General features: G+C 34.2%; 1 protein-coding gene across 1 annotated transcript in view; it reads left to right on the forward strand.

Moving 5' to 3' along the window:
- The first annotated feature begins 8,913 nt into the window (after window positions 1-8,913).
- Window positions 8,914-24,293, forward strand: part of LOC125075012 (fatty acyl-CoA reductase wat-like) — a 35,717-nt gene continuing 20,337 nt past the window's right edge. The window contains exons 1-2 of the mRNA XM_047686552.1: window positions 8,914-9,050; window positions 23,779-23,974. Of these exons, the coding sequence (XP_047542508.1) occupies window positions 23,783-23,974 (192 nt within the window). The 5' untranslated portion in view covers window positions 8,914-9,050; window positions 23,779-23,782. The remainder of the gene's footprint in view (window positions 9,051-23,778; window positions 23,975-24,293) is intronic.

Consider the following 24,293-nt stretch of genomic DNA (forward strand, 5'->3'; position numbering starts at 1 on the left):
AAGTCCAAATAAACAACATTTGACAGCGAAATGACGCGATATCATTGGTCGAGAGCTCGATTAATCTATGATATTCACTATGGAGTTGCGAAAAACTGGCGCTTTGAACGACGACATAACTGTTTTCGGATCTTGCAAGTAAAAGTGTTTAAATAGAATAGTGTTGTATGATTCATAAAAATATATTTATCAAGAACTGTTAGCGTCTATAATGGATTATATAACTGTGCTATTAGCGAATCTCAAGTGCCGTTAGAAATAGGACACGCGAGGCTAGCACTTCCCTCTTACACGAACCCAGGGTCAGAGCCTACCTTTTAAGCGCCGGGCGTCCGGGCGCGATCAGCCCTTTCCCGTTCCCGCTTTGTCGTCATCTTCTGGACCATTATGGAGGACCGGCAGTAAATACTAATATACTCCTATAATCCTAACAGCACACACATTCATAATAAACGAAATTTATACTTTTACAGAAAAAAAAGCCAAGACAGCTCAGAGATCAGAATCCGTCAATCTTAATCGATAATCGTGGGTTCAATCAAATCCAAACGTAACATGCTGAGTGCTCACGTAATTGACTGTCAATGCGCTTCATTTGTGTTTATAATTAATCTAAGGCAAAGTATGTATTCATTATTAGAACTTTAAAATTGCTCATTTTGGTAAAAACACACCTACAAGTATTCGAAAAGAAACACCTTCGACCAAAAAGAAATAAATTCAGCGGATTTATTTTTACTTCACCATATGTGGGGTTGTGGCGATCGTTTTAATTTCACGGTGTGCAATCGTCTAAAAATTCATAAGTTTTGTTGTATCCGTTAGAACACGAACATACCAAGTGTTGGAAGATATTTGACCGCATGTGCAGCGCTGGATTTACACTCTGGGCATTCGGGGCTAGTCCCCAGGGCAGAAAAAATTATGCACCGCAAAATTAGGCGGATTAGCAAGAAATATGTTCTTCGCGTTACCGAAAATGCTTTTTTATCTTTAAAAAAAGTATAATTCGTTTTCAGGTATGATTTGAATGTTTGATCCTATTTTTACAGTGCGCTAAGGTTGAATCGAACACTGCACCATTGTATCCTTCAACCTGCATGGGCTCAGCGACATAATTCAATCTGCACTCTATCTTTTAACTGTCAGTTGCACATATGCCTTAGATTATATTATTTTTGCACCCTCACGCTACGAGTGTGTCGAGTGAGTCTCGGAGTTTGTTCTTGTAATTCTGCTGCAGTTCGTTGGAATTTCTCTAATATTGAGTAAATGGAAAAGAGCAAAATCATAAGACATTAGAAATCCATCTTCCTATTTGTTTTTTTGTCTCTGCAGCTACAAATCCTATAAAAATTATATTGTTATCTAAATGCATACACATTCCTCAAAGGCCAGCCACACACCCGCAAGCAAGGTGTTACAGATGTACATATATTTGTGGTGGTAGTCACATTCCATCAGGTGAGTCTACTCCGCATTTGCCACATACGCCATAAAAAATAAATTAACCGCTACTCAAATTGGTCATCTAGGCTCAATCCTCAGCCTGCTGGTAAAGCCGCCACTATGAAATGGTTCTATTCACGGCATTGTATTTCTATTTTTTATGGCATTGTATCTCGTCTCAAGCAGTGTTTTGGCTGTCTCCTCTCCCGCCCTAAAGAAGATCTCAATGTCCAACGTGACCATTATCGTCGATGCAGAATGCGCAGCGCTCTGGTTTTTCGCTCTCTGGACTAAGACGAGCCTGAATAGAAATGTGCCCTCTTCCTTCTAATGTAATTTAACAGTATTAATATTTTCGGCATTAGGAAAGAAAACATGAAATTATACAATATTAATTAATTCATTGAAATCAATATTCAAGACCGTAGCTGCGACCCTTGACCGCGTGTATATAAACAATGGCCGTGATATAATTTAAACCGATGTACATATAATGTTAACTATGTATTTATTTAAAAATGTGCGTTGACTTTAAAACGAGCGTAATTAACTTCGATGTACTACAACTGTAGCTATCGTTAGAAGACAACTTAAATACAATAATTCCATTCGATTTCTCTCGTTTTTGTTATTATTAAATCAATTACCACCTATTTTTATTCCAACTGCAAGGGATGTATTATAGGGCAGGCATGTGTGCGTAAACACAGAGACTATTTTTTAATTGTTACGAACATTTTGGCTGGGCTTTGACGAAACCGAAAACTGCCAAAAGCTTTCCTTTACTTCAAAATCATACTTAAATACTCACTCGTACGACATTAAATATCTTGTTCGTTTATTAAATTACAATATATTATTACAGTCCGATAAATTGTTATTGGTATTCATTTAAAATAAAAAAATTACGTATTTATTATTCTCTTTATTTACCTACTCCATGTAAAGATATTCTTTGTATTGAATGTATTTAATGGTATTGACTCAAACGATGTAGGGTCAAACCTCTGGTGCACTAAAACTGATACACCAATAATTTCGTGTCTGAATAATATTGTTATCGTGACGTCAACTGCCACTAGTCTGCCAATGGTCGAGTGGCTAGATATAAGGTCAAATTCCGAGGACCTGGGTTCATACCCCTTTTTTTTTTTTTTTTTGTTTAACGAGGAGGAAATGCATTTACGCATGCCGCCCGGTCGGGGGACCGGGACGGGTATGTGGGACTCAACCGGGAACTAATGCCCCGTGCCAGGGCACGCTAGTGCTAATGCCCTGTCCTACCCACTAAAACCATCCTCGGGTTTCCACCATGCCGCCGAGTGGTGAGGCCACGGGATCGCCAAGGGCATGCAACCGCGACCCCACCAGCGGCAGCCGCCCTAAGGCGGCTGAATATTCATGGAAAGCGCGCCTAGTGCGCGCCTTCCCCCTCATCCTCCACGTAAGAATGTAGCGAACTCCCCCGAGTTCGCCACTGGAGGCTGGGCGTCAACGAAGCTGACGCCCTGCGGCGGATAAGATGGTAGGCTCCGCCGCTGACCGCCGGTGTAAAACACCTGGGTGGCTCGAGTAGCGAGCCCTCCCACTCCCTCCTAGCCAACGAGGCCACTCACATGGTCCGCCCTGACGCCGATCAGGGACGTACCAGGAGCAGCCCCGCGGCATCCCTCCCGCCAGTCTTAGCCGTGGCCGACGAGCAAGCTCAAGCCGGCCCCGTTGCCCAGGGTACACCACGAGGAGGTGACTGACATGTACCCCTGGGTTCATACCCCTGGCCAAGTCGACAAAATGTTATTTTTATCACAAAATTCTCAGTTACAGCTAGAGTCTGGAAATTTGAAATGTGTGCGTGCCTCTTGCGAAAAGTTATGTAGCATAGAAAAAAAACTGTTATTATTTATTTTATCAAATTTATTTTGAAATAAATAAAACTTATTATTATGTTTAGTATATTAAATTAAATAAACTCAATTTAAAAACTTGTCAATGTCCTTTAGCAATGTAATAATTAATAGAATTGGGATCACCTTGAAGTATCTGCGATCTACTGATTGATAGGAAATGTGGACGATTTACAGCAAGAAATTGTTGAAATATTGAAATTAGGCGAGCTGTCTGGCAAATGGTCGTTAATTATTACGGACATTGGCGCTATAAAAAAATACTGATCATTTTTATACTCTATTCCAACTACAAGAGGAAAAAACCCAAATAAACAATATTTGACAGCAAATTGACACGATTTCATTGGTTGATTAATCTATGATATTCAATATGGATTTGTATATAAATGGCTTTTGCCTTTTTGAATGTCGACGAAACTGTTATCGAAATTTTGGAAGAAAAATAAAAGTGGAAGTAAGTAGTTAGGTGTAATAGTATTGTACTTTAAATAAATATATGTTAACCCTGCATAGGGTTATTGGCTTTTCGACGTATTCCCGTTAGAAGGTGATAGGGGTGACAATTTGTAAACCATTTTTGAGTTATCACGTTTTTTAGATTATTTTAAAATGAGTCAAAAATGCAACTTAAAAATTTATTTAAAAAAAAGTATCATGTGAAATTGAATTTTTTCTTCTCATTTATAAAAACGAATAAACACTGGTTATTTGCCAATATTAAAACAATAATTATCGGCCCAAATTTACAAATACGAGACGAAGAACGATATTATTTAAATATTTTTTTCCACAAAAATCCTTAAAAAAACACATTCTATAAACATTACCCTTTCTATAGCTTTCCAAAAATGTATAACAACTAGGAACTTAAGACACAAAACAATTGAAATAAAATGTCCACAAAGGGCGCTGATGATAATTCGTATTGGGGGTTAAAATTATCGCAAATATATCACCACTATCACCTCCTATAGGGAATACGTCGAATTACTAATAACCCTGTATATAACTCTTAGTAGTGCACAATATAGCTGAGATTAGCAAATCACAGGAAATCCGTAAACCTAAGGTTTGTTTATCTTTTTTCTTACTTCCATTGGAATGAGCTATACGTACCCAATGAGTCACCGACCTTGGGAACTATGTTATATGTTTATTCTTGTGAGTCAAAGTCAAAGTCAAAAATCTTTATTAAATATAGAAGTGTTTACACTTGCTTATTGATAGTCAAAAATCTACCACCGGTTCGGAATTTAGCGCTTCGGACCTGAGAAGAACCGGCGAAAGAAACTCAGCGGGATATATTTTTTTTTTACCATTTTGCATGTACAATGATAATTATATTTTAGTTATTTGAAACAGCCTGGAGGCGATCATTTCATTCCCAAGGCGTGCAGAAAACTAAAAAGTCATTAGTGTTGTAATATCCTTAAGCACACAAACACTCTTTAACAATTCTTTTGAATTTTATAATTGAATAATTTTGAACGTTTTCTGGGATCCTGTTGTAAAAACGTATACATCGCCCCAAAATAGAGTTACTAACCCTGTGTAATCGGGTACTTGGAGTAACAAGTTTATTCTTGTTTCTAGTGTTAATAGAATGTTGCGTCTGAAGTCACACAGGCTCACATGACATACTAACATATGAAGTGTTGCTGTTTGATGGGAGAATATGGAATGAGCCGGCGGTATCTACCCAGACGGATTTGAGAAGAGTCTTCAAAATAGCTCTGCAGACCGTTAATCAGCAATTTCAACTTAAACTTAACAAGAACATAAAAAATACATATAACCAAACAAAGTAAGGCGACGAGTCTTTTATGGCGTCGCGTACAATGGTTATTGTATTGCTACATTATTATATTTAATGGGAAATACTGAGAAAGACAGATGCACCAGTGGATTGAATGTGTGAATCTTAAACGAAGGTGCGCGTTCGAAACCGGTGAATAATATCATTCTCATGATCTGTTGTAAAGGAAAATATCGTAAGGAAATCAGATCTGGCAACGTAAATTCCCGACTATGGTTTATGGCATTTATTTTATTAGGTATTTTTGGCACCAGGGCCTCGGGATAGTCAAGCTATAAAGCTGATAGTTGTTAAAAGGAATGGTATCATAATATAGTTAGTTGTAGATGTAGGGAATGGTTAATATTTCTTACAGCGCCAATCCAGTGGCCTATATAGCGCACAAAACTACACACGCCTTTGAGATTGAAACGATCGTAGATCAGGTATTGCTTTATGAAACCGGTCGAACGCGATTGTAATAATAGTCTGTGTAAAAAAAATACGATAAAATATTAGATGATTATACATCTAATATTTTATCGTATTTTTTTTTTGTTCGGCAATAAAATTAAAAATTGTTTCGTTGTTCAAAGTTGAATTTTAAGTAAATTCTTAGCGTTTTTACTGTAGCGTTGCATTTTTTGTTCGTGTAGTTCACCGTTGATACGTCCTCTAATTGTAATCAAATATTTATTTATTCATAACGTCCAACAGAAAAAAGCAAATCGAATCAAAATATTTTTATTCGAGTAGATTTAAAGAAGCATAAAAGTGCGGGTTAAGGTGTTTTAGTTTAAATCTCGTTACCCAAAAGTACAAAGTATTTTTTTTATATAGCTTTTCTTTCTGTCCACTGACGATATATGTATATCATTGTTATCAAACAATCAAAGTAAGCTTATTTATTAATAGCGTAAGTCGATTTTTGTCCCAGTGATTATGGGACGATAGCTGCACATAAAAAATCGGTCATGGTCTCATTTTGTAGAGCTCCAGCCGTAGATGTGCAGAAAATTAAAGAAGATTCTTGATTGAAAATTGCAAAATTAACTAAATTGTTACGATTTTAAAATGAATTTATTTTAGAGAGCGGAAAAAGTTACTGGCCGGTTAGAGCAGTATAGGGCTGAATACGTAAGAAAAAATAAATAAAAAACGTAAATAAAATTAAAGTACATTGCTATCGACAAACTCCCATTCTGACTGAACTAATGTATACTATTTGACATTAAAGATTTCATTTAAATAAGGTTTCATAATTTTGGCGCCGAATAGATAAGTAGCTTGCAGTTTACAATGAAATTATATCAAAACAATACCATAAAAAACAAAAAAAAATAATAATAATAAAAAATCCATAAAGTCATAGGTTTCGAAATTCATAAAAAGTCTTTTGAATATACGTGAAGTTTCGTGGGTGTAACGACATTAATATTCTACTGCTGGGCCAAACATATCTTTCTCGAGGCCTCGAGGTTCTTTAATAGGAGACCAGTCTCCTCTATATAAGCTGAACCGATTCGAATATTAATTATGAACTTAAAATGAAGTCAATAGCTTGGATCTCCCAAAATACGAGAATTACTGTAAATCGGTATCCAATATACCACGAACGACATGTTAAAGATCTTTCCCCATAAAGCGAGGTTAATTAAAACGGGGAAGAGGCATAAACTCGGTTAGTGAGCCAGTGTGTTGGTGGCGCATTGGTGTTGTAAGGAATGGTTAATATTTCTTATTGTGCCAATGGCTATGGGCGGTGGTGATCACTTATCGACTGAGGTGGGGCATGTGTTCGTCCACCTCCCTATTTCATAAAAAATATCATTATTTAATTTCATTTTTATAGAGAGCATTCAGAAAACCAAACGCTGTAAGTTTCTTTCGCCGGTTCCTCTCAGGACCTTTGTTTGACGTTTATTTCCAAATCGGTGGTAGACACTTAATGCCTATTAACTTATTACATCTGCCTAGATGCGTCTCTATTTAATAAAATTTTTATTTTTAATTTGTGTCTTTCATTTCTCGTGATTGGTTTGTATCTATCGACTAACATATTGTTTTTGCTATGGTTTATTATCATACGGATAAGAGCCATAATTCTCTGACGCGACACTGACACAGCACGCTTCTGATCCGCGCGGTTATTACGAGCGTTTTTTCGTTGACAACACGCGGCAGTTCGCACGAGACACGCCGCGCTAATGGGTTATGGCTACTGCGTGCGAATTAATAAGGATTTCCATTGTTTACTTGCCTTTTAGTGATTAATTTGTCCGTCTGCTTTCTTAAAATATATAAAAAAGTGACAAAATATCTCGCGTAATTCTCAGACAGACAGTTTCTTAAATCCCAAATAGGTACGTACGAAACTTTTAAATTCACGAGAGTCGATGCGAATTAATATTCGAGTCACTGAAAGCTCTCCTCTTAAGACTTAAAAATACGATGGTTCTCGATTCGGTAGTAGCTTTTATGTCTGTTTCCTGAGAACTTAGTCACTTGTGGACCGATTTGGAAATTTATTTTTCTTGTTTGGTTACACTTCCTATTTGGTCCGAGTTTTTATAAGAAAACACCAACCCTACTTGTAAAATTATATAAAAATATACTTATAGTAGCCTATTTATACATGTTGTCTTATGATTCGAACATTATTTACAGTCAATATTTTTTAGATATTTATTTAATGATTTATTTTTCTTAACAGTTTATATATACATTATATTTCTATACCTTACATGTAGGATATGTGGTTCATGAAAAATAACTATAGTTATGTAGATTGTGTTTGGATAGAGTACACTCTATCGAGGCAAGAGGGTGTACACCCTCTTGCCTCGAAAGACACGTGAAGCCGGTGGTCCCGCGCTCTCTTCATCCGGAATATGAAATTGATTCAATGTGAATATGTGTTTTGCGCACGTCTTTGTACTGTTGTACATTGTAATATTCTAGGAATTGGCTAGGCTTTGAGTGATCCGGTCTGTGTACCATCACATTACAGGGTATTCTTACTAAAACATCGACAGAACTCAAAATGGTAAAAATTGTTATTATTATTATTAGTATTATAAAATATTGGCTCAAATTAAAAAAATACATTTATAAATTAATGAACGAAAACACCTATATTGTCTTTACTAGAAGTAAAGGTTATAAATTAAAAACGATTTGTGTTTTTTTCATTTTTCAAAAATATGGTTTTTACGTTTAAAAATACCACCAATTACTAAACGATAGTGACTTTGATTTCAGTCCGTATTTAACTAAGAGTGCGACATATTCTACCGCCAGACAGCGATGCTTATTAAGGTTGTGTTCCGGTTTGAACGGAGAGAGATCCACTGTAACAAAGTTCAAGGGACATCATATTTTCGTTCTCAAATTTTGAACGGAATATAAACATTCCGTTGACAACCTCCGTGATCGAGTAGTGTGTACATCGGTTTTCATGGGTACGCCACTACCGGGTTCGATTCCCGGCCGAGTCGATGTAGAAAAAGTTCATTAGTTTTCTATGCTGTCTTGGGTCTGGGTGTTGTGGTACCGTCGTTACTTCTGATTTTCCACAACACAAGTGCTTTAGCTACTCACATTGGGATCAGAGTAATGTATGTGATGTCCAAGGTATTGCTGTTCGGCGTTAGAATACGCATAGAAGAATAATTAATATGAGTATAGCTTTTCGTATTTGTTAAATGTCGTCGTAATTTATTTCATAAATATTAAACTCGTAAACGCAACCCCGAACTATTAATATGTATTTAAAGCGATCAGCGTTTGTGCATGTGTTCGACACGTCAGTATTAGAATTACGGGGCGTTGTGTTGGACGCGTTCGAGTACTGTATGGTGCAGTACATTTGAAAACGTGTTCAAGAAAATATAAATCAAGTGAGTCTTACTGTATTAAACACATTTAGTATTAATTTTTTTTTTTAGATATATTTTTAATTAATTGTGTAATATGAATTATCACAATAAATATAGATGAGTTTTTATTTAATTTTATAAATGATTATTGTAATAACTTTGTCGATTGAAATTGGATTTGTGGTAATTTTTTTTATTATTTCGTTTGAAGTTGTGTTGGCAATGAGCGCTGTTAAACGCTATGTTATAAAAACTATTTATTTTTGTTAATTTAAGTAAATATTTGTATATAATTTAAAATAATTGCAATATAATGCTATAAATATATCGATTATTATATATTTACTAAGTTATAACATTGTAACGTGGTCATAAACAATTATTTTTGTAATATAGTTCGTGGAAATTATTTTGCCGACACAGAGGTTAACGAACTATTCAGTCATTTATAAAATAATGATTTTTTAATAAATTGATTATTTGACATATCATCAATCTTCCATGAGGATATAAAGGTTTATTTCAAATAAAATCAAACTATTCATTATTCAAGTAGGCTCGTAAAGCATTTTTGAATCATCATGTTACACCTTTGAATTAATTTTAAAGCTACTACCGGTTCGGAAAGTTGATTCTACATAAAGAACCGGCAAGAAACTCAGTAGTTACTCTTTCCAACCATTTTAATTACCGAGTATGCCAGTAAACAATTATTTTATTATATATCCTGCCTAGAAGTCAATAAATACTAAGTCCACTCATATTTATCTTTAATATAATCTTGTATTGAATAAAATGCCTTATTTTTAATGTTATTTTGACACGAGCCTTAAATTTTTTAATTAATTTTAATTTACTGAGCTGAACGTAATGTAATGTATTAATTAACAATGTACTAAAATACTTGAACGAATATAATACTCCGCACCGGAACAGTGATGGTGTTATATGCTACTGATTCGTCGTCTTAATAATTTATCCTCCCCCAAATCTTAACGGTAACAGCTCCAAAATCTTCAACACGGTATAAAAAGAGTAACTACTGTTTTTCTATGTGGTTCTTCTTCTGAACCGGTTTTCAATTAACATTTTTTTCTATAATATGACGACTTAGAAGTGCTTTTGATTATCACGCGCATGTTTTTATAACAATTTGTAAGCTAGAAAAGACGGATGGTGATTCCATGTGACATAATATGGGTTGTTGAGGCTCTGTGCTGATGGTATTGATGGATGACCCCAATAAAGTCCTTATCTTCCGAGACCGAGGAATTGACTTGAGATGACGATATTACGGGACCCCGCTATGAGGTACTCTATTCTCGTACAGAATGATTTATTGACCGTGAAGGAAAAATATTTGACGATAATTACAAATCTGCTACATTACACACATAGTTCAAAACTTATACAAGGACTTATTCACGTTTCTTTGTGCGTTGTCGGTGAACCGTTCATTGTTGTAACTTACCTTTAACGCTAGCTTTTAATTATTAAGCCTAATTAAATTATTAGTTAAATATAAAAATGCATCGCTACGAACTGCAGCCTCTCAAGGATAATATCATCTTTATACAGATAGAACCCCTGTGTTCACGTTTCCATTAAACTTAAAACGAAATATACTCTATTGAATACTTTTATTAGTTTATAGTAGATTTCAAACTCACAACGTTTCGGAATATAGGGTTTAAGCAGAAGTACAGGCGAGACACTCAGTAGTTACTCTTTTCCATCAAATAAATGAGTTATTGTATTTATATATTCTGCCTGAATATTAACCAATACGGACTCTACGCATTCTATCATCTATATTTATCATATTGAATTAATATTTTATTTATTAACATAATATTTTAATTAATTAATCGGCAGTGAAAAAATATGTATGTATTTTTTTTTTATAAAAATGAATATTTTACCGCCGGAAGGATTTTTTGAATTTACGGATTTGTAAATTGAAATTAGGCGTTCTTAGTTTATATTCACTTCTCATGTATTATTTATAATTATATTTATTATTACAAATATATATTTCTGGCAAGTAAAAAAAATGATTGAGAAACCGGAAAAAGGCACTCGACTGTTTCGTCTTTGCCTACTTACATATAGATTTCAAATGATATAAGATGTCGCCCGCGGCTTGGCTCGCGTCTTAGGGTACTTCGTCAGGTGTTGGCATAAAAAGTATCCTATGTATACGTTTTGTTATCAAAAAGTAGCCTACGTCCTTACTTGAAGTTCAAGCTTGCTTCAAACCAAAACATAAATGGTTTGCTGAGAGAGCAACAGACAGACAGACCGAGTTACTATAATATTTATGATATTAGTATACATATAGTGGATAGGTATAGTACTATGACTATGAACGTATTTAGTCTTGTTTTGTTAAAAACTCGCGGAAGAAAGTCGAACTCCAACTTTACAATTAAAGTATTGTTATTTAAAATAATTTCACAACCAGCAGTAAGCTTATAATATATTTATTATTTATAATAATGTACATGATATTATATAAAAAGTTTTAAATACAAAAATGCGAACGCTCGAAAACGACCTCGGCGACGCCGCGCCGCAATCCGCGCGTGATCTTTTTTGCTTAGACTTAGATAATCTATAAAAATTCAAAACATTATAATTAGAACATTATCAACAAATCGTATTAAATGTTTTTATGAAGTATTTTGCTTAGATTATATTATTAAATAACCTTGAAATTTTGATACTTTATTTATTTATGTAATTCTCATATATCACTCGAAATAATTCATCGATAGATTCGTTCAAACGCTTCAGGGAAATCTCATTGATATATATAACCTCATTAGTGTATTAGTTGTGTTTTATAAGAGTCGGAATATAATAATCAAGTTTCCGACTCCGCAAATAAACAATCAAATCAATAAATCAAAGTCCAAATCAAAGGGCAGAGACACTTAATTTAAAAAAAAAAAAACCTTTAAACATTTATGAATCTAAATTTTTTTCATAAATTAAAGTAATGAATAAGGTTTATTGCTCAATACGTGATGTTTATAATAAACGAGTGTGTACTCGTTGACTATCAGCTAGGAATATAAATTTTATAATTGTATTTGTAAGAGAGTAACTACTGAGTTTCTCGTCCGATGGTTTCGGTAAAATCTACATACCAGTGGTAACTTTAAAGTTAAATCTTGGTATAGAAGATTCTTGGTGGTAGGGCTTTGTGCAAGCCCGTCTGGGTAGGTACCACCCACTCATCAGATATTCTACCGCTAAACAGCAGTACTCAGTATTGTTGTGTTCCGGTTTGACGGGTGAGTGAGCCAGTTTAACTACAGGCACAAGGGACATAACATCTTAGTTGCCGAGGTTGGTGGCGCATTGGCGATATAAGGAATGGTTAATATTTCTTACAACGCCATTGTCTATGGGCGGTAGTGACCACTCACCATCAGGTGACCTTTTTGCTCGTCCGCCTATCGATATCATAAAAAAAAAATATATTCAAAAGTGCAAGAGTCTACTTGAATAAAGTCTATTTTGATTGTGATTAATTAAATTTCTTGGTTGTTTTTCTACACAAAATATTATCGAACACGAGAATTTGTGTCGTCATGAGGTTCATATAATACTGAATAGTAATCTCGGCTGCTACCGGTGAATGTTTTTTCCTGACAATCAATAAATAAGTGTAAATCAAATATTGAATAAAACTTTTTGATTTTGACTTTGTAATCATATAAAACCTATTTGAATAAAGCTAATAATTACTTTTAATGTTGACTGTTAGCTGTGGTTGCGGACTAAACGTCACGCGGGTTTATGCTGAGTTGAATTTCAGAATCTTTTGCGACGTTTGTGCAGTGTACAGTCGGACTACCTGATCTACTATATTCACTACTAATATGACGTCAGTTAGCTCATTGCTCGGCAAATGCCTCCTGTCTTATTAAGTAGACCATTTTATCACCTCTACTCATGCATGTGGAATTTTATGCACGTTACCTCACGACGTTATCCTTAACCATTAAATACAAAAAAAAAATCATGAAACTCAGTTGACGTTTGTAAATTATTGCTAGTTATTGTAGTCAGCCCTTGAAGTATTACAAATGGTTAACTAATTAATTATAATTACATTTATCAAGAAGTGCGACTTTAGTTAGTAATCTTTCAAATTCTCACGGACTTTCCGGTCGTTAGAACAATCGATCTCAATTATAGACCACTTCTGGTTATTGGGCCATGTCGTTCGTTTTCAAAGTAAGTACATTATTGTACATCATTTTGAATACTATATTGTTACTGAACAGAAGTTAAAATGACTTAAAACTATATACACAAATCAAAGTCAAGTCAAAGTCAAAAATCTTTATTCAATATAGAAGTGTTTACACTTGCTTATTGATAGTAAAAAATCTACCACCGGTTCGGAATTTAACACCTCGGACCTGAGAAGAACCGGCGAAAGAAACTCAACGGGATATATAACTATAATAACTTTATTATTACAAATAATAATTATTATTTTATATTAATAGTAATTAATACTAAAAACCAACTAAAACGACATTCTATGACTCGGAAACAGTATGTTTGAAACACCCAAACTTGGCGCCAAAAAGTAAACCCAAGCCAATGTGACAGGAGACCGCGAGATTTTTTTTAAATGAATTACGCAACAAGTTTATCCATTAGGCATTCAATAAATATACTACGTTTTTTCTCTTTTATTGTCTTTATCAGAACAAGTTAGTTAAAAATCCAATATAAAATTACACCTTCATAGACTGTGCCCAAAGTTTATTAAAATCTAGTAATAATAATAATATATGCCACGGTAAAATTGTAAACACCGCTATTATAATCTATCCCGCGAGATTGTAAACTGGCATATTTTGTTAACCTTACAATGCTGCTTAGAGTGTAACGCGTTCTTTTTTTCTATGAATTTTCCAAATTATTTTCTTACACGAATTTTAACGGTTCCTTTTAACTTTTCAGGAACAACTTATATTTAATATTAATATTAATTTTCAGTTAACAAAATATCAGGGAATTAAAAAGCTAAAAATATCATTAAAATTATCTTTGCTTGCCATGGTTTAATACAAAGTAATATTAAGATTTAGCGCTCCGTAGATTAAAGAATATGTTTTGTGTATTGAGAAAAATCAATATATCTAAATGTATGTTATTTGATATTCAACAAATAATCATAAAATCTCTAATAAGCATTCGGATATTCTTTATCATAAAACTTCGAATTATTTTATAGTGTCTGTGTACCTCTAAAATACAAAATAATTAATCATACAATAATCACGCTAGTCATACTTGTTATAACGACGTTTTGTTGATTTGTTTTTTTTCGTTTCACGCAAAAACTACGTACCTACGTACTGTAAGGGAATTTTAGTTAAGATGAATACGAATACGTATCGATTATTTCCCCACAATCATTTACAGATTTACTAATCTTTCGTACATTGATTTTTTTATTCTAAAACTCAATTCATATCAATCGACTAAAGTCGTTTTTTAGTGAAGTTGGAACGTAAACCAAGTTTGGTTTAAAACAAATCGTGTTCGGCCATTGGTCTAAATCCAACATACATCCAGCTTGTCTGAGCCCATTCTATATTATATTTTCTTTATATGTAAATAATGTATTTTTTATTCTGTGTGTTAATTACGTGGACAATACTGAACGTATTGGTACGAGACTATGGCCCATCAACGCGGAATCGTCCGTAAATATATATAATGTTACTATTGATATATTTTTTTAAACCAGTAGATCTTTCTCCCTCTTTTATTCAATATGCAAGTGGGTAACGGTTGACGTCTAGTATATCTATACAAAGGTAAAGAAAACAGTTATATATACAAAGTAGTTTCACGAATATCGTGATGCTCGAAACTGCGTGTTTATGCTTTTTACTCTAGGTTCAACAGCTGACATTGACTTTATCTCTCGGGGCAGAAGCGTAAACGTAAAAAAAAATAAAAATAAAACACTACCGGTATGGTTTTTTTAACAAATGTTTTAAAGAAATATAAATAACGACTGGTGCTCCTCGATATGTGTTTTCACGTGTTGTCATTACAAAAACACAAAGTCGCTTACCGCTGTCTGTATTTGGTTTTTTTGTTGCTTGTTTTCGAAGCGATTTTTAACTATACTGTATTAATTCTTATCCAGCTAAGTACGTTAAATATTTGTGCATTTAATATAGATCAATATGGCCGTTTACAGCATGTAATTTTAATGGACATTTTCGAAGATATTACAGATTTAAAACGCAGGAACATAGCGTTTTGTATTGTCTTATGACTGTAAAACGTTGAACGTTAAGCACATACTGTAGTATATTTATTAGTATCAGCATTGCGCCCATACGAAGCCAGGGCGGGTCGCTAGTTTAAATATAAAATAATGTTCTAGAAATTTGTGGCGTACTATTATTATTAATAAGGAAGAAACAGCCTTGTAACCTCGTTTAATATTAATACCATAGCGCACCGAGAAGTAAAAAATATATAAATTATAATTAAAAAAAAAGAATAATTCAATGTACAAGTAATATATTTAAATTAACATTGCTTAATTAGTTTAATTAAAATGAAGTTATAAAAAAAAACACTTTGTTTTAATAAAAAAATTATAGAATGTTGTATATTTGATAAAGAAATTTTTTGTTTTATTTATACATACATACATGATTGAGATTGAGATATCTTGAAGATATATAGGTTAATTTAACATTTCGTACACATTATTTACCTCGTCCAAGCCTTTCTGGGTAGGTACCACCCACTCATCAGATATTATACCGCCAATCAACAGTACTCAGTATTGATGTGTTCCGGTTTGAAGGGTGAGTGAGCCAGTGTAAATACAGGCACAAGAGACATGACAGTTTAGTTCCCAAGGTTGGTGGCGCATTGGCGATTTAAGGAATGGTTAATATTTCTTACAGCGCCATTGTCGATGTCTAAAGTGGTGACCACTTACCATGGTGGCCCATATGCTCGACGGCCAACCTATGACATAAAAAAAACATTATGTATGTATATGTTTATTTTCTGTTGAACTCTTCCAACAGAATTCATATGGACTTGACTTTGGACCTCGTTTATTATTCCTACAATACGTTAAATAAATTAATTTATTAACATACAGTTCGCTAGGGCGATATAAAAACTTAATTTGAATATGTTTATGGAAAGCAGTTGTAACTGCGTAAATACACAGTGGAAAATAGTTAATGACTAAAACAGTTTTTTTTAAATAAAATTATATATGGCAAAGACCACCGAGGAAAGTCGGTGCTAATTATTAATATTAAATATAAAATAATAAAAGCTTCTAACATTCTTTACCAACCTAAAGAATTGTAGTTAGTACCGTCTCTACTCGCCTGGATACGAAAACATATATTTTTAACCAATTCCGACCACGAGAACAGCACAGACAAACAAACAACTTCGACATTGAATTGAGGCGATGCCACTGGTCGAGATCTTAAACTGTGAAAAAAATGCGTTTTAAACGTCGCTAATATTATCGGAATTATGGACGTAAAATTAAAGAGGTCTTAAGAAGTTACGTGGCATAGTATTCTATTATAAATAAGGATATTATATTAGTCACGAACTTTTTATAGTGCGTATAGCAAATCGCATGGAATACTTAAATCTAAGGTTTGTGTTCTGCGATTGGAATACAGTTTGTATCAATACTGTTGTGTGTATAAGTGTCTCTATACAAGTTATTGTTATGTCAGCGATGACTATAATGACGGCCGTTACTGCGCTGACCACACACTGCGATGCATACAAAACAAATGTTTTTAAAACATTAAGAATATATAACGCGCTGTTTTGTGTTGTAGTATAGTGTCAGTGATTCGGTACACGATACTTACGGCTTGTCAAATGCGATAAAAAAGGCCGACTTTTTACTTGGGGGTAGGGCTTCGTGCTCGCCTGTGTTGTACCACCAATCAGCACTATTTAGTAGGTATTGTTGTGTTCCAGTTTGAAGGGTAAGTGTGCCAGTGTAACTAAAGGCACAAGGGACATAAAATTTTAGTTCCCAAGGTTAGTGTCGTGTTGGTGATATGAGGAATAATTAATGTATTCTACAGTACCAATGTCCATGTGAAGTGGAGACCTCTCACTAACAGACGGTCCATTTGTAAGTCCATTTACCTATAAAATAAAAGTGAATACAATTACTATTAACAAATTGCATACAGCGTTACTCGTGTTACGTTACTGGTGTGAGCATGCAGTCATTAAAAAAAAAATACACAAAACTGTCCAAAATATAGTAGGGTCACGATACAAAAAGGTAAAAGGTAGACTCGTAACATATAGATAACAGCTTCTAAATGTTCAGCAGCTGAAATAAGGGTTCCTGTTTGTTCCACCAGATTGCCATAATCCATAATATCCGAAAGGTTTCTTTATGTCGTTTATCTTCCCTGCGCAGACAACGTTCTCCCTCGGCTGGTATTAAAGTGTAACAATCTTTATTTGATCTAAAAACCGGTTCAATTGGTGCTATTTAAAGCTCCGTGCTGTGTACTTTACATCAACATAGTAGCATATTTAATTGATATAAAGATAATTGACTTGAACATTATTCAACGTTGATTATTTAATTATTAAGTTACGTTTCAAGAGTATCTAGTTACGTGTAAGAGTCGAGTAGGTCAGTGAAACTCGACCAAAGGAGATCAAACTCAAAAATTTTCACGTTGTTAATGTTTGTGATTCATTGCGTACAGGGTGATCTCGTGATGAAATTAAAAATTCTATTGGTTCAAAAACCAAGTCAATGACCGCTGGTCGTATAAGGTTAATATACCATTAGCGACTTTAAAGATGATTTAATTGGGAATGTAATCAGCTGCAGGTCGTTTCAAAAATCAGTAATTTATTATTGTAAATAACATTCTGACAAAAAAAAATGTTGCGTTGGGTGTCTTTCGCCGATGTAAAGTATGTGTAAATAAAATATTTCTTATAAGGGTGGCTACTTCCTGTAAGGTGGTCCAAGTTCACCTAGCAATATTAGAAACACAATGTCCTCAAAATAAGAGTCTTAGAATAGTCTTTATAAGAATTTTATTTAAAAAAAATACATAATTATACTTCATGCATCGTTATGCGCAGTCGGTTCTAGTTTTAGTGTTTTATATGTAATTATAAGGATAATAATTCTGACCCCTGATGATGACCCCTGATGACAATCTATGTCAATGTCAGAGCATACGACCAGTGCACCGCTGCAAGTTACACGCTTCACGTCTGCATGATTTAATCAGCATAGTCCTCGCAGTTCTATGAGATCTCACTTCGTAACTCACATGTGTAATGTTTGCTTACGATGTTACGCCATTTTTATGTATCCTTTAAATTTAATAACTATTTATAACTAGACCTCGCCTGCGGCTTCGCTCGGTTCGTAGTCAGGTGTTGGCATAAAAATGTAGCCTTGTTAGCTCCTTGGGGTTCAAGCTTGCTTCATCCCAAATTTCGTCAAATCCGGTTCAGTGGTTTGGCCGTGACAGAGCAACAGACAGACAGAGTTACATTCGCATTTATGATATTAGTATAGATCAAAATAAAAATAAAAAAAATATTCAAGTAGGCTTTTACAAGCACTTTTGAATCGTCGCTAAAAAACTCGCAAGAAATTCAGTAGTTACTCTTTTTCAACATTTAAATACAAAGTCATGTTAGTTATATACAATTATATATGTATATAACATATCCTGCCGAGAAGTCAACAAGTATTAGATGCACGATCGTTATCTGTGGTGTGTTCGTTCTTTGGGAATAGCTCCGCGGAACGTGTATCTAGTTTGGACTTTTAACAAGAACATAAAAAAGACATATAAACAAACAATGGCAGTCAATGCCGGGCGACGAGTCTTTTATGGCGTCGCGTACAATAGTCATTGTATTTCATCATTGTCATCTTTAATGGGAAATAGTGAGGAAGAGCAGAGATGACCCATTGGTTAGAGCATGGGAATCTTAAACGAAGACTGCGCGCTCAAACCTGGTATAATATATATATATATATATATCGTAACTGACTGACTGATCAACGTCGAGCGTAAACTATTAAAGTTAGGGCCATTAAATTTGGTGAGTAGGATCATTTTATTGAGCAGACACCCACTAAAGAAGGAATTTTGGAAGTTCTACGCCTAAGGGGGGTGAAAAGGGGGTTGAAATTTTGTATGGATGTCAGTCATTTTTGAAGTTACAAACATGAACATTACAAAAATGAGATTCGCACATGTTGCTGAAATATTGAAGGTAAGAGTTTGTTAACTTTCCACTGTTTAGGCTCCTCTTTGGCTTTCCCTTTTGAGAACAAAGGTCTTAAGCCTTAGGACTTTAAAATATTTCAATATTAGACATAGAATTAAACAAAGCAAGCTCAAACGTTGGACGTCACGCTTTAATTTAAACATACAGACATATTTCAAGTTCCATACCAAGCGACATGCATGAAATTATTAATTAAAAACTTCTGGGCATTTATGGGTTAGGGTTCGCCAAGCATTACAATCTTTTTCGAGATTAAAAATATAATGAAGACTCTTTCAATGTTTGTAATGTAGTCAGTAATGAATTATGGACAACCGTACACTTCACAAATGGCGTCACAAATTATTGTCCGCAATTGAAAATATCAAGATAACCGGTCCCCTATGTCATTCCCAATATACAAATAAGAAATAAAAATAGTTACTGTACAAATCACGACTGAGTGGATCGGTGGCAAGATAGCACCAATTACTAAAATATATTATAAACTGGTTGTGTTAAAAATTAAATATCGAAATATAATTAAAAGAATCTGTAATATAAATTAGACGCTTAGCGGCAAATATTTTGGCCTCTAAGTCCAAACACGCATACCACAACAAAGGTCAATTCATATAAGCAACGATATCGTTTTATAACAGATAAAAGATTACCAATAACTAACTAATCACAAAATACGTCATAACACGCGGTAACACAATTATTAATATACAAAGTTAGCTTAAAAGATTTACAATAATACCTACGCGATGTTATGGCTACACAGCAAACAGTATTATTCGAATGGAGATAATTATATTTATAACATGTATCAGGACCGGATTAAAGTTGTTTTTACCATTTTCTAACTTCCTTAAATGTTTTTTTCTATCACAACGCTATTTAATACATAATTACGATATTTGATGGCAAGTGCTCACCACAGACATTGGCGCCGTTAGATGTTAACACATCATTTAGATTAGTTAGATTAGATTTTTTTTTATGGCATTGGTTTGCTGACGATCATATGGGCCACCTGATGGTAAGTGGTCACCACCGCCCATAGACAAAGGCGCTGTAAGAAATATTAACCATGCCTTACATCACCTATGCGCCACCAATCTTGGTAACTAAGATGTTATGTCCCTTGTGCCTGTGATTACACTGGCTCACTCACCCTTCTAGCCGGAACACAACAATACAGTGTACTGTTATTTGGCGGTAGAATATCTGATGAGTGGGTGGTACCTACCCAGACGGGCTTGCACAAAGCCCTACCACCGAGTATCTCCAATGCGATCCTAACCTTAGGGACTAAGTTATTATTTCCTTCGTGCCCGTACTTACTCTATCTCACTCTTCAAACCGGAACACAACAATACCAATTGCTATTTGGCGGTAGAATATATGATGAGTGGGAGGTACCTCAGACGAGTTTGATCAAAGCTCTATTTATTTTTTTATTTATAGATTTTCGAAACACCATCGGCATATTCACAAAATATTATTAAGTAAAAGTACGAATCAAATTCTTGTACAGTGTGATACACCACTACAGGCGTTTACATTATACATGCATTAAATAACAAAAAACTAAACACTACACTCCTACACTAATATATCTTTACAATAAAAATAAAAATATGAACAAAAATTATTACAAATTAAAAATAAATAAATCAGGAAATAAGAACAAATATTGAACTCGACACTAATTAAGCAAGGAGGTTAACATTTTCTTAAAACTATTGCTATTATGGCTCTATGTATCTATTTCTACCGCCTCTCATCTCCCATCTCTACCACCAAGTTCTTCAATAATTTAATTGAAAATGGATTTCAAACCCTACTTCTCTTAGCATTGGCGGGGGGCGCGGGCTACCGACACGACCTAACCCACTCTTCCATTGAATAGAATCTCATACGCACTTTTGAATCGTCATAACAATATTAGATTTATAATGAAAATCATTGAATAAATCAATAGTAACCCTTTATCTCAAACTAAATTAAATACTCAATTATATAAAAATAAGTTTAAATGATAACGAATACGAAATTATGCTAGTCAAGTTAAAATTCACAATCTATATTTTCAGACAAAGACGAAACACTTGAGTTAACTTTTCCTCGTCTCCTTGTAGACGGATGTTTTTCTTGTTTTTTATGTGGTAGCTTTTGACATTTTAGAGATAACACTAATAAATTTTCGACCACTAAGCGAGTTTAGTCGAGTTTGTTAATAGAAATAGCAATAAAAGGTCGTAGTCGTAACCTTCGTGCTCCAATGCCACAACACTGACCTCACAAACAAACCGGGCCGCACCGATCCGACCGGTGACAGATTATTTCAATTTTTATTTCGCGATCCACGTTTATTTCCGGTAGACTCAACTCAACTCGTCTGGGGACAAGTAATCTAATATCATTTAATAATATAAGAAATGTTGAGTTTAAGTTTAGTTTACAATGTTTGTAAAATTTTGCGCAACATTGGAAACGTACGCGGGGTAATCGCGGTTCCAACAGTTCGACAGACGTACATAAATATATTTCTTTTCTTTGATTCACCGAGAACTTATAACATTTGTATATATCTATGACGGTTTTAAACTTGCAAACTTCTTAAAAAATATAAGCTAATTATACGTAAACACCGCGTGCGATAAGGATTTAAATAAAAATTAACAACTAAACACAAGAAGAAAATGAGTGACGATAAGAATATACCTCGCTCAATTATAACAAAAGAAGAAATAAATAATTGCTTAAAATATATATTTACATTAAAAAAAAATCAAATATATAGAATAGGATGGATCTCAACATTTATCAGTCATGCCTACCTATACATATTGGTAGTTTAAGAAATTTTAACCTTCCCTCCCATCACCAATGCGCCACCAACCTTGGAAAACCGGAACACACGGTAGAATATCCGATGAGGTATGTACCCAGACGGGCTTGCGCAAGGTTCTGCCAAAAATTAAACCTAGGTAGGTTTACTTATTAGGTAATAATACCTACACACAAATAGATTAAAATACGTACCGACAGACATACAAACATACTTTGCTTGATTTAAAATACAAATTACAAAAATAAAATTTTGCACGTATCTAAAATATTAAATATAAAAAAAACTTGTCTAATGACTGAAAAAATATGAACGTTGTAAGACATTATGTAGTATTTAGCGCATTGCACCCGTGCGAGGCCGGGGCGGGTCGCTAGTTGCAATTAATTAAGCAAAGAATAAACAAATGACTTATCCTGATAGAGTGGGAGATCTGCCGTTATATATACGACTTCATGACTAGTGATGGACATGTTATCGTAAAGAAATAAAAAATAATGCATTTGTTTTTTGTACGCACAAATGCAAAATGTAGTTACTCGTAATGCAAGTAATATTCGTAACAACTTTATATAAGTACAGATTTTATTTTAATATATAAAAGTATATGCAGGTACTTTACCGTTAAATTAATTATATTTACTTAAAGAATAATAAAACACTCAGTGTTTTATATTTGGTGTGCATTAAAACAGAGTATTTATAATGATTCTAATAACCTTGATAATATCTCTACAGAATATTTTACTATATTATATATTTTTTCTAATTTCCGAATCAGTTAAATTAATTAATTTAAACGTTATGTTTAATAATATGAAGACGATTGATAGAGTTCCATGCAATCGTGTGTGAGCTTTTGGAATACTTGCCTTCGACGTAACCAACTCCGCGTCAACGACCTCTCCGAGCCGAACGTACAAAATAATTGGAGTGGCGGATTTCATGAAACATTTTTGTAAATATAATTAATGTTGCACATTTTTTTGTAACAAAAACCCTGTCCGTCTCAGTTTCACCTCTCAACAATTATCGTCATCATCATCAGCAATTATATCGGCCAGTTTACAGAAAAACCTAATGAATTATACAGCAAAACCTACCTCGTGAATCACTTCATCCTTTAGTGAAAACCGCATGTAAATCTGCTTGGTAGCTTTTGAGATTTTCGCGGTCGGATAGACAATCAGACAACGGCGAATATACTTTGCTTTATAACATGTTGTATCTTAGTAATTGTTATTAGTACATATAATATTACTTAAACAGCTCAATAATCATAACTTAGCTCGTAGCTAAACCTTCTATTTAGAGACTCCTGTCCGGTGGGAAGCTTTCGAGGTGTTGCATTTTAATATATTCAAAAGAAAGCCTTTGCTTTTCATTCAAATATAAATAAAGAGATGGAATGTGTGTAAAAGTTTCGTCTGCAAGATTTTTAATACTAAATTTCTAGTCGGTTCTCCTCGGTAGAATCTACATTCCGAACCTACATTCCGAATAAAGAATATTTTGAATTTGAATTATTATGGGATATACCCATTTAGACAAACAACGCTTTTGTTACAGAAAGATGAACTTTTCCTTAGAGGAGTCGCCGCTGGCGCGAACCGACCTGACCAGAGACAAAATCTCCAAATGGGTTGAAGGGCAGCGCAGAGGTGAAAACATCGACCTGGATGTCTACGGGAAGCCCTCGGACAAGCAGCTGAAGGAGCTGGAGAACGTCAGGAAGCTGAGCAAGGAGCTGCAGGACAATTTACACGTAAGTCCTAATTAAATATACTTATATACGTCGAGCTTGGAGTTTGTATTCGTGGTGATCCGATGTTGGCGAAGCTATCAGAATTTCGGAAGTAAAAGTAAATCGGATTAGTATTTAAAATGAAACGACATTTCAATGTTACCTAGCACTGAATTAAGTTTTAGAAATAATTTTGTACTTTAAGTTACCTGCCGTTCCTAGTCGTTGTATAAATTAATGATTTACACAATATTTATTAACAAATGGCCGAGCCAAGATGCCTCTGTGGTAAGAACACATTTTATGATCGCATCTTAACTGATGATTGTTGAGTTGAGAG

Source organism: Vanessa atalanta, chromosome 29 (assembly GCF_905147765.1).
Source record: "Vanessa atalanta chromosome 29, ilVanAtal1.2, whole genome shotgun sequence".
In the NCBI taxonomy this organism is placed as follows: Eukaryota; Metazoa; Arthropoda; class Insecta; order Lepidoptera; family Nymphalidae; genus Vanessa; species Vanessa atalanta.